Here is a 14,954-nt window from a genome sequence, read left to right as displayed (position 1 = left end):
TCTCTGGTGGGAATGAAATGTTCATGTTTGCCTCCTTTTCTCTGTTTAACGTTGACTGCTGTGAACACTAGGAAGAATAACCCTGCAGCTTTTCTTTCTTTTTTTCTTTTTTTTTTTAATCTATTCATTTTATACTTTTCAGACAGATTTTTCCCCGGGGTGAAACAAAGGTTAACTGAAATTTCCTCTGTTGTGTACCTGAACGAATCAGCAGTTTGAGAAGGAAATCCCATTGATGGGCAAAGAGAGTGACAGGCTCTATTTAAAGAATTCCCCCGACTGTGTGGTAGACCAACCATGCCATGAATTTAACTGTTCCTGTGGTCCCCATACTTGTACCCACCAAAAAGAGAGAAAAATCTACTTTGTTCTGCAAATGTTGCGCTAAGCTTTGAAAATCATGAGGCGCTGAGTTTTGTGAATTAACATCACTAGCAGTGGTCAAGACTAAAGGAAGCAGTGTTTATAGCATGAGACAGAAAACAGACAGAAAATTATGCGTACTTACATAATAGAAAAGGCACACTATGTGTTTTAACATGTGTCTATGCATTTTAGCAATTTGGTAGTATACATATTCCTCAAGAATATGATATACAGAATTATATTACCTTCTGCTTTTTTCACTGCACATTTTTATTCCTACTTAGTGTGTGAAACATCTTACCCATACATAGTCATAAGAATATATGGAGTTGAGGTAGATGCAAAAGGGCATACACTTGGAAGAAGGTGCAGGATTTATCGTTAGAGAAATTGTCTAAGAGTTCAGCTACTCAGAAAAGAGATACACGGCTGAAACGCAATACCGGGTGCCTGACATTTCATAAAAAGAGGCAGGATGTGCTAACACCTGGGTGATTTTTGTATTTCTTAATGTCTGCTTTAAATATCAAAAGCATGCATCTCTGCTTGGTTAAGTACTCTTAATTCATGTGTATTAAACTTCATGACCTGTGAGTCTTCTTGAAAACTGCAGCTCTAGCCCTGCAGCGGGCCCCAGCTGAACATGCTGCCTGGGGATTATAACTACCATGTCGTAGCCCCCAACCGTCAGACTTTTCTTCTCTGGCAATGACGGTTAAGTCTTCTCCCATGGGTAATGGCTGCTTAAGTTTGCTTAAAGTTACTTTAATAGGTCTTGGGTTTGTTTTTTTTTTTCACTTGTGCAGAACTGTTCAGAGGTGTGGTTTTTTTCTTTTTAAACTCTGATATGCTTTTGGCCAATGCTACCTTTGCTTCAGTCAACTTCTTACATTTTAATTAATTTCAAAATGGGTTGAGTTTTGTTGATCGTTCACTGTTGTCTTTCCGATTTGGTGATGCTTTTCAAAAACAGCATGCTGGATCAGATAAAGGTTGCTAAGAGTAAAGTATTGCAGGTATTTTCTCACTGACAAAAAAATGTGCATATTACTGTGCATATATGTATATTAGATATCAAGGGAAGGCAGGAGAGTCTTTCCTTGCCATGAGAAAATTTCTCAAATTGAACTTCTGTCAATGATTACATCGACTGATTTCTCTGTGGGAGTTTATGGATCTCTTAAAGTTGCGTTTAAGAGATATTGCCATGTAATCCATTATAACAGCAGGTGTCCTGTTTTTAAGTAAATTGCCTTTTGCTCATCAAAGCAAAGCTGAGAAATCCTTCGAAGTGTCTAAGAAAAATAGCGCAGTTGATGCCACTTCTTCTGCACAGGGGTTAATTCGAGTACCTGGGTGATGCAGAGAGTGCTTCATCTGCTGTGGCTGCTGTGCATCTCCTAGCCCTGACACCCTGCAGGGCGTTTGTCCATGTTGGGATGGGGCTGGAACTGCGAGAAACCAGAGATGCACTGGCTGCACAAGGAGTCGTTCGGACCTACGGTTCCCTCCCTGCAAACAGCGATATTTGGGAACCCTGTGTACCTGAGCGGTGCTGTGCCTGGACGCAGCTTGAATAGGAACTTCAGGCAGCATAAGGAGGACTAGCTGCCTTTTCAGTTCATAGTTAGTCTTAGGTGGCTGTAGAGCAGACATCGTTTGCTTCAAAAACTTCTGGTGACACACAGGTATATGGGTATTTGGAACAGATCTTCCTAGAAAAGAGATATGTATGGTGCATCCTAGTGCATAGAAACCTGAATTCCTGTGCTTTGCAAAATCTGATGTAGGGAGGCAATCTCGATTTCTGTTCTGGGACACTGCTTGTTTGTTATCACTTCATACCTCCATTCCTTTCTCTTTGGAAAGAAACTTTTTTACTTGAATAGAAAAAAATGTGAAACTCGTTCTAGCAAATTGCGTTACAATAGGACTGGAATCACATTGGTTCAGACATAAACAGGAATGTTCAGATATATGTAAAATATCACAATGTGAAATTCTTACAGATATAGATAATTTTTAGGGCTTATAATTTTAAAATTTTATTTGTTACTCCGGGAGCAGCAGAAGCTGTGTCCTGACATGCTAAATATTGTTCAGAGATGTGTCTGAAACAGTCTTGCCACAGAGGTCTTACAGTAGAATGTAATTAGGGTTCTCTATTCTGTAATGTGCTATATTAATTAGCAGTCAAAATCCAATTTTTAAAGCCCAGCTTTGAAACGTATTTGCCCTTCAGGCCACATATCGTACTGTCACAGCTTGAAGCAGCCCATTTCACTGAGTTGATCGCAAAATAAACTAAATAAAATACATGTCTGCATGTATTTTCCATTTAGAAGGAAAGGGGGGACACACTTGCCCTCGTCTTTTAGAAAATTTCGTGTTTTACTTTCAAAGCTGAATGTCCATGCTCTACAGTTTCTCTGTGTTGTTAAATGAGGCAATGAAATAAATGTTTGCAGGGCAGGCTGAACTTGCACGGAGAACAGGGATGTGTTTTCTCCCAGCTCCGATGAGTGAAATAAAAGTGTGACTTTTGTTGGGGTCAAAATCTGTGCCCGACTGTGCCCTGCCTTCCTGGGGCAGCCTGCTCAGCCGCTGGGATCATTGGTGGTACAGCAGATAAGGAAATCTTCTGAACAGTTTATTGTTTATTCTAAGTCAGTTTTTTGTTCTGTGGAAGCGGATTGTTCCTCCGGGCAATTTCAGGTTTTGACTGCTGGTCCTCGTTCTCCCTCCTCCCCTCCTTTCCCTTTCTGGAATGAAAGAGGGAAGGCTTGAATGCACATTGAACAGTGGTCCTAAATCTGGCTTCACCATCAGCGCTGCTCGGAAATTTACATTTTCATGCTGGTGAAGGGATACATGTGAATCTCTCAGATCTTTCAAAATTTTTCTTTAAATAAAAACAAAGCTGTTGCTTACCATTCATGCTATTGTATAGGGGCACAGGACAGCCTAAGTGTAATATTTTTATAAAGGAAGAACCTTGTACAGAGCTTCCATTTTCATCTAAATGGTATATATTTTGCATCCTTTTCTTTCCCTTCTCTTCTTCTCTGTTCTGCAGTTTGACAATTTGATATTTTTTCAAAGTTAAATACAAGAAGTTTATATGACAAAGTCAGGGGTTTTTTTAGTTGAAGAATAAGAATTAATATAATCTTAAAAATGAGATTGCTTTTAACAAACTAAGGTGAGAAAGAATAAAAGCATGAATTTGTTGAAGATGTTCTGGGAGGATTTTATTAATGCGCTGTAAAAACTCACAGGACCCTTTAAGTAGCAAGTTTTGTGTGTGCAGCTTCTCCACAAAAAAAGAGGAAAGTCTTGACAGAGATTATCTGAATAGCTTTTAAACTGCTGCTTTCTTAAGAGTAAAAATAAAGTACTCATAGCCCCATTCCTTAAGGCAGAAATCCACCCTCTCTGTGTGTGTCCATCTGAAAAAAGGATGAAATGCTTTAACATTGTACTGGCTTGGCCTTGGAAAACATCAGGTGGCAGGTTTCATTGTACCAGCCTTTGCTAAATACGGAAACTTTCAGTAATTAGCATACGTCTTTTGTGTCTGTGCTTTGACCAAAATTGCCCTCTCAGTCCCAGGACGGGGTCTGAGGCTGCTGTTTGGGGTTGTGGAGTGGGAGAAGATGGTCCTTGGGCATCCTGAGGTGGTGAGGGGTGCCAGCCCCCCGTCCGTCCCCAGGGCTGCGAGCGAAGCCACCACTGTGTCCTGGGGGAAAGAGCTTCTCCAAACCTTTGGTCCCAGACCTGTCGCCTTCATGACTCTGAGTATTAAGGAGTGAAAACGAAGATTATGGGTGCTACAGACCAGGGAGAGCGTGGTACAAAGGAGACTTCAGCGTGCCGATGGGTGTTGCTGCTGGAGGACCAGCAAAGGGCAGCAGCAGGACTGGTGGGAGGTGGAGTGGCCAGAAAGCCAGATCAGAGGAACCCGCAGCCACCCGGAGACTGGAAGTGCCTGTTGGACAAGTTAATTCGTCCAAAGCAGCAAACTAAATCGGGGGTAGGGGGGCGGGGGGGTGGTGTATTTGTCAACTTGAGCAGAGTTTTGTGATTTATTTCATCATTTAGTGCCAGACAAAATGCTGTGGTTAATGAGAAAAATCATTGCGGGTTTTTCTAGGTGTCTCTAAAGCAAGATTTCAAGTTGGTTGCAGAAGCTTAACTCTTCTTTCATCTTTCAGTCTGGAGAATTTATTGTGACTGAAAACAAAGCCTTACGCACTCTGTTGTGAATTAGACTTAACTTTTAGGTCACCAGACAGAGTTAGTAAAGAGAGATTTTGTTGTACTATTTCATTCGGCATTAAAGCTCTTGTATTTATGTTCTCATTTGAGCAGTTTTAGTTTCTAGCACTAGGAATATTTGAATCATTGTACTATGGTTTTCCCCTGTGAAGCAGGGGATTTTGACAGTGAAGAAGAGAAACTTAGTTGGTTTGTCCTCAGGAAGGACATGCCTAATGATTAACAGGAGTTAATTCGCTGGTAATTTTGATCTGTAACCTGTCAACCATTCTGCATGTGCATTTCTGTGAAACATGGCACTCACAGTACTGATTGCCAGGGCAGAGTTTTGAATTACAAATATCTTTTTCTTTATGAATGAATTTCCAAGTAATAAATAATGCACTCAGATTTGTCAGTGCGTTTCTTTACTTTTAATGACTAGACACCAAAAGGCCTAATTTTCCTTTCGGCGTACCCATGACTCACTTCCACTGAAGAGAGCTGATGCGATGCTGTCCCTTCCGTCGTCTCTGCTGGGAGCTGAGAGTCTGGGAGAAGCAAACTCCAGGGCTGCGGGCATGACACCACCTCTTGTTCTGGTGATCGCTTCTTACCCTGAGTGATGCTTGGGTGAAGGATCCGTTGGATGCTTGTATTTGAGCTCTGGCTGTGCCAGTTGCTATGCATACCATGACTTATGTATGACACATCACTCAAATTGCTTTACAAGTAGGCCAGTTAATTCATTATTAATGTCTCTGTTATGGTCGTTAGTATTGTTGACATTAGAGAGTGTTGAAAATAAAAATATTTCAGAGTGCTGTTCAGATTAGAGCAGGTAGTATTGGCCCCGACTTTTGGATGAAGAACAGCAGCAAGCAGGTATTATGCTCTAAAGCACCTGCTCTATGTTTGAGTGACGTACCTTGTATCCAGATAGTGCATTACACACTTAGCTGAAATTACTGACTTTTTCAGTAAAAGAAGGGTTAGACATGACATTATAGATGGTATAATTTTATTTTCTAGTCATCTGCCTTTTATTGGAAATGAATAGTACAATCAAAATCAGGTCAATAAATTTTTACTGGTTTTTTTTACTGTTTGTAAATCTTGATGTTGTGATTTGTGTTAATAACACATGTAGATGGTTCAGATTTGGATTGTGAGAGCAGGATGGGACAATTTGCATTAAAAAGTCTGCAAACACACAGGATTAATTTGCGCACAAGTTGTAATGGTTACTGTAAAAGTATAGGTAACGTGAACACCTCCGTTGACATGAATCCCCCCTTAATGATGAAAAAGATGCTGTGGTGGTACAGCTGTCTTTGCACAGTGAGAGAAGTAAACAGTGTTGATGAGCAGAATTTTTAAACAGCTGTAACTGCATCCCTATTCTTTTAGCTTATTGCCTTTTATTTCCTCTTTGATTTTTTTTTCTTTTTACTTCTGCCAGTCCAAAGGCTGTGTGTGAGAGGTTATGGTGTGACAGTTGATAATTTAGTGTGTCGTCCTGATTTATTGCACATTACCAAACCCTGTTTTGAAATAGAATTACTTAGCTTACAGTCTTAGTTGCTGTGGTTATGTATAAAGTCATTTTGGCACGCAGCAGTCAGAAAGCACTGCTGAAGACACAGATTTTGTGAATTCATAAGGGGGAAAAGTATATTTTATGCTGTGCATTAACTTCTTGTTCCACGTGCTATCACTCTGGCAACCTCTGGACTTGTAGCTGGGCATCCCCATGAGTGCAGGCAGAGATAATTCAGATGGCTGGAACTGGAAGCTTTGGAGTCCCTGCCTCTGAAGAAATTAAATCCTTGCCTGAATTTATCCCCTGGCGGGGCAGGACAAGAGGGTGGTGTCAAATAAAGCCCACCCAATAGTTGAACATGTGCTGATTTTAAGGCGAATCAGGTTTGGTGCCAAGCAGGTTGATAGCTTTCCTTTACTGAAGATAGAACTAGTTTCTTCACTTTGGTACATTCAAAGTCTGCCATCAGCTTCAGTAAATGCAGTAGTCATAATGTTGAATATATTATAGAAAAATATTCATATAAATAAAATAAAATTAATTTTATTTCTGTTTTTCAGGAGAAGCTGATGTGGACTGGTCCATCTGTAATAAAGACTTAGAGGTAACACAGACAACCCAGTTGTTCCATAATTCTTTATTTTTATATTTATTAACAAGCAGAGCAAGATAAACGCGATTGAAAAATCCATCTGTAGTTTTGGTGTGGAGTCGTTAGCAGCGTCCTCCCAACGGCAGGTGAAGCCTGAGCTCTCGTAGAGTAGGAGGAGGTTCAGTTGTTGGGGCAGGCACAAAGTGGAGTGGGAAGAGGATGCCGGGAATCGGAGCGCTTCCACACGCTCCGCGAGGAGGAAGTCAGCTCTTCCTTTCCAGTTGCTTCAGAGACTAGTAATTGTTCCGTGGCAGCTAAATTGCATTCCCACAGGCAGCACTATGAGCCATCTGTGTTTGTTTAGCTTTCCTGCACTCCCAGAGGCTGGACTCAGCTCAGGAGTTGGTACAGTTAGGCTGTAACCTGGAGTACTCGTGCAAGGTACCGTAGCATCCAGGAAGATTGAGCTTCAGCTGTAAAGTCTGACTCCTTCGATTTCTCTTTCCAAGGTTCAGTAAAGCTTACATAATCAGGTGACATCAACAAATTCTTTCCTTTAAGAGAAATGGTATTTTGTACGTCTCCCATTCACTTGTCCAAAATTTTATTTCCGTTTTTAAAAATTGTGATGTTTACTAAGCAATAAAGGTTGAAGATAGGATTTTCAGTTCTGTCTGCCTAGGCAGTAAGTATGTGTGAGGTCACTGGGAGAGAGCTTCCAGCTTCTCTTTTTTTTTTTTTTCTTTTTCCTTTTTAAATCTTTCTTTACAATTGCAAATTGCAGATTTGGTCTAGTCTTGTATAGCATTGTACTTTGTCCAAGAAGTTTTCCTTAATGTGTGCAAGGGAATGTGTAACTTGCATTTGTAATTAATGTTAGTTATATTTGTATTCTGGGAAAAATTCCAGTTTGTCATGAAATAGCACAGTGAATAAGAGTGTCTTGATTAACCAAGGGAAAGCAGAACTTCATAACTGCAATTTTAAACAGCAAAAAAGAATGTCCTGAAGTCGAAGTTTGAACAAGACAATACTTTTCTTCTAGACAATGCACGTTTCTCTATAACAGAATTATCCAGTTCAAACCTGGATGTGTAAATTGTACTTGTAAAAAGTTAGATTTCTAACTGAACACTACCAACAGTGACCTTTACAAATTTCCCATCCTAACAAACACTAAACCACAGACTCTCAAATGGTAAATACATTTCTTTTTTCTTGTTTCACCAGGCACAGATCTCCAACTATGCAAGTGCGAGGCATACCAGTATGCGGTACTACACAGCTGTTAAAAATGTTACCTGTAGAAATTGCGGTAGACCAGGTCATTTGTCCAAGAACTGTCTTAGTCCAAAGGTAAAGGCAACACTTAAATTCCTTGTAGATGCAGCTATTTCTTCTAATAGTCTTGTGCTTGCCAATAGAAGCATTGCTTCAGTGGTTTATTATTTCATTGAAAGGTTGCTCCAAGTTGAAGGATACCTTGCACAAGATCAGTTTGCTATATAAAATTAGCTGTCTGTTTTGTGGAGGTCATTGCTTTTATTGTTTTTATAAAGGAAAAAATCTGTAAGTATAAACTGAGCAAAAAAGAGAGTCGACTGCAATATAGAAACTTGTTTTTCATATTATAAAACCAGTTTTAAGACATAAAATGGTTTTCAAATGTATTTTCAACAAGGAGAACCTAAGGAATCCAAAAATCACCCTTAGTAAATGAATGAAAGCAGTTACCTATATAATGAACCATGATAAGAATAGTGCTAAAAATTATAGACAAGATGAAATGGGAAATAACTTTAAGCAACTCACTTAGATGCCAAATATTCAGAAAGTTTGTCCAGGGGTTAGACATTTAAAGGTCACTATACTGTCAAGAAGTGGGGGCAGTTGCATGAGAGTCCGGGTTTACCAGTCCCCACAACAGAGTCTGTAAAAACTTCAGTCCCTGAGGCTGTTACCCACACTGAGACTTTGAGTGACTACATCCCACTGAAACGTAAGCCCTTGGAGTGAAGATACACTCACTCACTGGGAAAATTGGCTTTAAAGAGATACAGGTGTGGCCACAGAATAGCTTTCAGCGTTTTATATTTGTCGCTCCATGTGCTTATTTGTGTGAGTCACAAGCCATGTAGCCGTGGGGTTGTGGCGGGCTGACCCCAGCTGGCAGCTAAGCCCCCAACCAGCCCCTCACTTACGCACCCCTTGTGGGCTGGGGGAGAGAATTGGAAGGGCAAAACCAAGAAAAACTCATGACTCAAGATAAAGACAGTATAGTAAGCAAAGAAAAAAAACCCAGTGATGCAAAAGCACTCACTCACACAGCAGACAGATGCCCAGCCAGTCCCTGAGCAACAGCTACTTTGGACACCCTCCATCCCCCCCAGTCCTGTTGCTGAGCATGATGCTGTATGGTCCAGATATCTCTTTGCTCAGCTGGGGTCAGCTCTCCTGGCTGTGTCCCCCACCAGCCTCCTGCCCCCACCCAGCCTGCTTGTAGTTGTCGTGGTTTAACCCCAGCCAGCAACTAACCAGCACGCTCACTCCTCCCTGCTCCCAGGGGGATGGGGAGAAGAATCAGAAAAAAGTAGAAATCCTGGGTTGAGGTAAGAACAGTTTAATAACTAAAATAAAACAGAAAAAGAAGAAGAAATATAATAACAATAATAATAATTGTAATGAAAAGGAATATAAGAAAAAGAGAGAAATTAGACCCAAGAATAGACAAGTGATGCACAATGCAGTTGCTCACCACCCACTGACCAATGCCCGAGCAGTGATCTGCATCTCCTGGCCAACTTCCCCCAGTTTATGTACTGGGGATGACATTCTATGGTATGGAATATCCCTTTGGCTAGTTCAGGTCATCTGTCCTGGCCGTGCTCCCTCCCAACTTCTTGTGCACCTGCTCACTGGCAGAGCATGGGAAACTGAAAAATCTTTCCCTTTGGATAAGCACTACTTAGCAACAGCTAAAACATCAGTGTATTTTCAACATTATTCTCACACTAAATCCAAAACACACTGTAACAGCTACTAGGAAGAAAACTAACTCTATCCCAGCTGAAACCAGGACAGCAGTGCAGTGGTCTGTGGCACAGACTGTATTTACAAACCAGTCCAGTATGTTGTGTTACAAACTGTGTATCATGTTCCTATGATACAGTTTTGGTTTTCAGGTTTTAAGAAATTTAATAAAAAAATAAGTGTTCATACAGAGTGCCCATCACTTCTGCTCTGAGTGAAATATGGTTTCCAGTTTAATGATTATTTTTGCTGTATTCACTCAGCAAATAGCATGGGCACTGGGCATTTAACAAGTGCTTCCGATGCAAGGTCCAAATCAAGGAAGTACAGGGAGTCTATGGAGCTACAGCTTTGAGTTTTACTCTATTCATAGTCTTCCTTCACTTCAATTCCTTGATAAAACATTAACATCTCTGCAATTCCTAGTAAGCAGTAGACATTTATTTGGGGTGGTTTCTTCTTCATTTCCTCTTCTGATTTTTTTTTCTTTTCATTAATCTTTTGAAACATTCTCACTTAACATAATTCTTTTTTTTGTTTCTCCATAGAAAGTTCCCTGTTGTTGCCTGTGTGCAGGAAGAGGTCATCTACAAAACAGTTGCCCAGCACGTTTTTGTTTGAACTGCTGTTTGCCTGGCCACTATTTCAGGGAATGTCTTGAGAGACCCTATTGGAATAAACAATGCAATCGCTGTGATATGAGGGGGCATTATGCTGATGTGAGTATAGCCCATGGCAAAGAGCTCAGTCATTATTGGTTTTGTATCTGTCAAAAATTCAATTTACAACCACCACAGTCTTCTCATATTTTCTTTAATTTTATATAGTGCATAGTACAAGCATGTGAAAATACTGTAGTTAGTTGTTACCTAACAGTATCACAGTTCTCATGAAGAATGGTTCAAAGAACACAAACTGGAGCATTGTAAACACTCAGTCTTTAGTTTTGTCCTGTTTAGTTAGGATGGAGAAAAATGTCCTCACTTCTGTTAGATTGGAGGTGAAGGGAGGTTGAAATTAGGAGACATGGAATGCTGCAAGCATGCCAGCAAGAGGTAAAGAGTAACTCTGGTGCTCCAGGAGTTCCAGATCCATGTTTTTTTCACTATGATCACATATTCATCAATGAAAATGTTATTAGAAGTTTAAACTTCTGACATAAATGTCTAAATGGGTTTGAGAGGCATTTATAACCGTGCTCTTTTTACATTGCAAACATACTTTACAAACAAAATGGAAATGGTACACTTTATTTCTTATGCAAGTATGGGTGAAAAAAATTTTATCTGACATTAGCTTATAACGAAGCAGGTCTACAACCATATTCATGTGCCTTAGCTTAGTTTCTGCCTGCTTTTCAGTAGAGTCCTCTATTATTTATGAACATGCAAGAAGAGAGATAATGATGAAATTAATCGTCTCTCTACTTCCATATCCCTATGGACAGGCCCATCAAATATATAGTGTAAGAGAATTTCTAAAGTAGTGGAACATTTGCAGGATTGTGTACTCTACTATTAAGAGAGAAATATTGCTGAAAACATTTAATGTCTGGAACCTACTGATGTTTTGTCTTAATCCCACAAGAACCACACTGATGTTTTCCATCATCACTACTGTCATTCAAAACCCAACTTTTTCTACTTAGACCAGCTTATACAGTTTGGGTGGACACTCCAGTCCTGTTGCTGGTCACTCTCATTGCTTGTTCATGTTACGTTACGCTGCCTCTATATCACAGCCACTGGAGAGAAAAAAGTACTTAATGCAAATAATAATCTCCATACCATACCTTACAAAACAGCATTTCAGAGTTGTTAGCAAGCTTGCATCTGCATTCATAGTGAAAATGGTTCTGTCAGGTGGGAATATAGAAGCGCTCCTTTCGTCTTGCTAGAAGATCATATGTTCAGTGTTGTCGTGGTTTAACCCCAGCTAGCCACTGAGCACCACGCAGCCGCTCACTCACTTCACCCCCCACCCAGCGGGATGGGGGAGAAAATCGGGAAAAGAAGTAAAACTTGTGGGTTGAGATAAGAACAGTTTAATAGAACAGAAAAGAAGAAATTAATAATGATAATGATAACACTAATAAAATGACAGCAGCAATAATAAAAGGATTGGAATGTACAAATGATGTGCAGTGCAGTTGCTCACCACCCGCCAATCGATGCCAGTTAGTCCCCAAGCGGTGATCCCCCCATCCCCACTCCCTCCAGTTTATATACTGGGCATGACGTCCCATGGTATGGAATACCCCTTTGGCCAGTTTGGGTCAGCTGTCCTGGCTGTGTCCCCTCCAAACTTCTTGTGCCCCTCCAGCCTTCTTGCTGGCTGGGCATCAGAAGCTGAAAAATCCCTGACTTTAGGCTAAATATTACTTAGCAACAAGTGGAGAGATCAGTGTGTTACCAACATTCTTCTCATACCTAGCTCAAAAACATAGCACCGTACCAGCTACTAGGAAGACAATTAACTCTATCCCAGCTGAAACCAGGATAAGTGTGTTTCCCACCAGTTGCTTGGCTGTTTGTTTCAGGTTGAGCAGCACAACGGGAGAAGGGTTTCCATTTATTTAATAGGGAGATAAAGGCCCCATAAAACACATGCGTTCTGCTGTTAGATTTTACTGAGCATTCATAGTTGTCTTGGATAAATGAGTGAGTAACTTTGGCACAAAGCGAGGTATGGAAATACTAAAAATGTTCAAGTACTGTAAGGATACTGAAGTATATTAAAGGTCATCCAGATACAGTGTATTCTCTGCGCTGAAGACTAGGTGGGAGGTAAGGTCACGGGACTTCATTTGGGTTAGAGTTTTTTTCTCAAAACTCTTATCATTTAAATAGCACCATTATGGAAACACACTCTTCAGTGCCTGATCTCCTTTCTTAAAAATATTTCTTCAACTCTTCTGAATGCATTTTGAAACACTTAGAAACTTTTGCTCTTGACAGTCTGCCCAAAGCTGTTATGACTGTTAGTGAGAGTCAGTAGATATAAGCAAGACAGAGAGAGGCTTTATACCAGGGGCAGTGGCGACAGGACAAGGGGCAACAGTTTTAAACTGAAAGAGGGTAGATTTAGATTAGACATAGGGAGGAACTTCTTCACTGTGAGGGTGATGAGGCACTGGAACAGGTTGCCCAGAGAAGTTGTGATGCCCCATCCCTCGGAGTGTTCAAGGCCAGGTTGGATGGGGCTTGGAGCAACCTGGTCTGGCAGAAGGTGTCCCTGCCCATGGCAGAGGGGTTGGAACCAGATGATCTTTAGAGGTCTCTTCCAACCCAAACCGTTCTGTGATTTTATGATACTGCACAGTAGGTTAGGTCAGTCCTATACTCATTGCCAGGAATCCTGGATGTGAGGAATGTAATGTCATGCACCACCACTGCATGCTCTGGAAGAAATCTGCAGATTTTGAACAGGAGCATTTAAAATTATTACAAACATCATGTAGCCTAAGTAAAAGCTTCTATCAGTATTTCAGAATACATATATATATATATATATTAACAGAAGGGTTTTTGTAACAGCTCAGAGATTTTTGTTTTATTGGAATACCTCAAACCAGCAATTTTTGTTTTATTTTTTGAGTATGGTGTACCTCAAAGCTAGACACCACTGGTTTTTAAATTTTTGCTTCCTGGATGAATAATTTAATGTCAAGTTTCAGTGCAGGATGAACTATTTTGACAAGAATGTTCCACCTCTGAAGGAGACTTTTACACAAAAGCGTTCTTTAATATTCTTAAGAAAGTATTAAATGCTATATCAATTGGAAGTTTGGTAGAAGAATAAAAGAGATTGTCAAAACAAGCAAAATTTTCGAGGTTAATAGCTATATTTAAGATTAAATATCTGTGGGATTACAACCAGGCAAAAGTATACTGCAGTGATGTTATCACTTTATGAGATTAAGTGATACTAGAAAACTACACTTGGAAAGGTCTTGTATTCAGGTGCTTTTGTGTGTGTGTACAAAGCCCTTCCCAGATAGTCTTTAGATCTGTGTACCTCTCATACAGATATGCAGATAGTGCTGAATCGAATTTTAAAAACATAAACTAGAGGAAGGTAATGACTTTGCAGTAGAATACTTCAGTTTAGTAGGAGGTTCATGTATGACTGTAACATGAAGATTTGTCCTCATATTTCATAAATACAGGTAGAAGACTTGCTGTGTCCTTTCTTTAATTTCCCTGTGGCTTTTCGGTAGTAGCAGTGGTTATGCCGTAAGGACTGAAGAGAAAGATAGCAGTAGTTTGAAGGCCTTTGAGTCTGAGATGATCTACTAAAATAAAACACAGATGAAAATAAAAGTGCAACTAAAGATATTTTTATCTTTTTTTAACCTTGTATAGTATTATTATGGTTTTACATGTCCCAGAAATTCAGTCCTGTACATAGGAATTAACCTTTCGTGCTATTTTTTTTCCTCAAATGAAACTCCAAAAGTTGAGGATAAAAGGCAAGCTGTGATAACATCATCATACATTCCTACTTCATTTTCTATCTAAAGATATGGATTAAATGTTTGTGTTCCAGATACACCTGTTCAATTACCCTAAACATTGGGGTTTTTTTAAATTCAGAAATATTTGAATCTCTTTCTAAATGTCTCCTCCCTACCTTTATTTCTTCTATTTGGTCAAAGAATGAGAGAGATCCTGAGAAGGCTTTCTCCTCCCTTTCACTGAATACAGAAGTTTATCTGAATAACTCTTCTACCTGGTAAAGCTTATGTACCGTAACCTCTATGATTATATTCAATCCCCATATCGCAGAATCATGGAATAATTGAGTTTCAGTGGGAGGTTTAACTCTGTAGCTTAACAATCAGACATGAAAGACTTCCCTCCGTGTGCTTTCTGAGTGTCATTTCCAGGTGGGGGGAGAGGGGCTATATATTGGACTGTTCGTGTCTCCATCCTGCTTGCGCTGAAGATGGCCTGGTGCCACACCAAACACGAGGAGTTAGGGAAGGAGGACTGAGAGTTTGTTACAGGCTCACCATAGGCAATGGTATGTGGGGTATGCAAATGATGCCCAGCACATTTGGGAGTTTACTATTTCTTTTGGTATTTGCACGTTAGAAATTTAAATTTGGTCTTCCTCTTCTAGCTGTACTTTTTCTTATAGCCAATGTGTACACAGTACCATTAC

General features: G+C 40.1%; 1 protein-coding gene across 1 annotated transcript in view; it reads left to right on the top strand.

The window, feature by feature from the left end:
• The window catches only part of ZCCHC7 (zinc finger, CCHC domain containing 7), a 120,609-nt gene that overhangs the window by 72,634 nt on the left and 33,021 nt on the right, over positions 1-14,954 (top strand). The window contains exons 4-6 of the mRNA XM_010566427.1: positions 6,727-6,770; positions 7,989-8,114; positions 10,337-10,507. Coding sequence (XP_010564729.1) covers positions 6,727-6,770; positions 7,989-8,114; positions 10,337-10,507 — 341 coding nt within the window. The remainder of the gene's footprint in view (positions 1-6,726; positions 6,771-7,988; positions 8,115-10,336; positions 10,508-14,954) is intronic.

Source organism: Haliaeetus leucocephalus, unplaced genomic scaffold (assembly GCF_000737465.1).
Source record: "Haliaeetus leucocephalus isolate CR32 unplaced genomic scaffold, Haliaeetus_leucocephalus-4.0 Scaffold210, whole genome shotgun sequence".
In the NCBI taxonomy this organism is placed as follows: domain Eukaryota; kingdom Metazoa; phylum Chordata; class Aves; order Accipitriformes; family Accipitridae; genus Haliaeetus; species Haliaeetus leucocephalus.
Note: the sequence above shows the minus strand (reverse complement) of the source record. Positions and strands in the feature narration are given on the sequence as shown.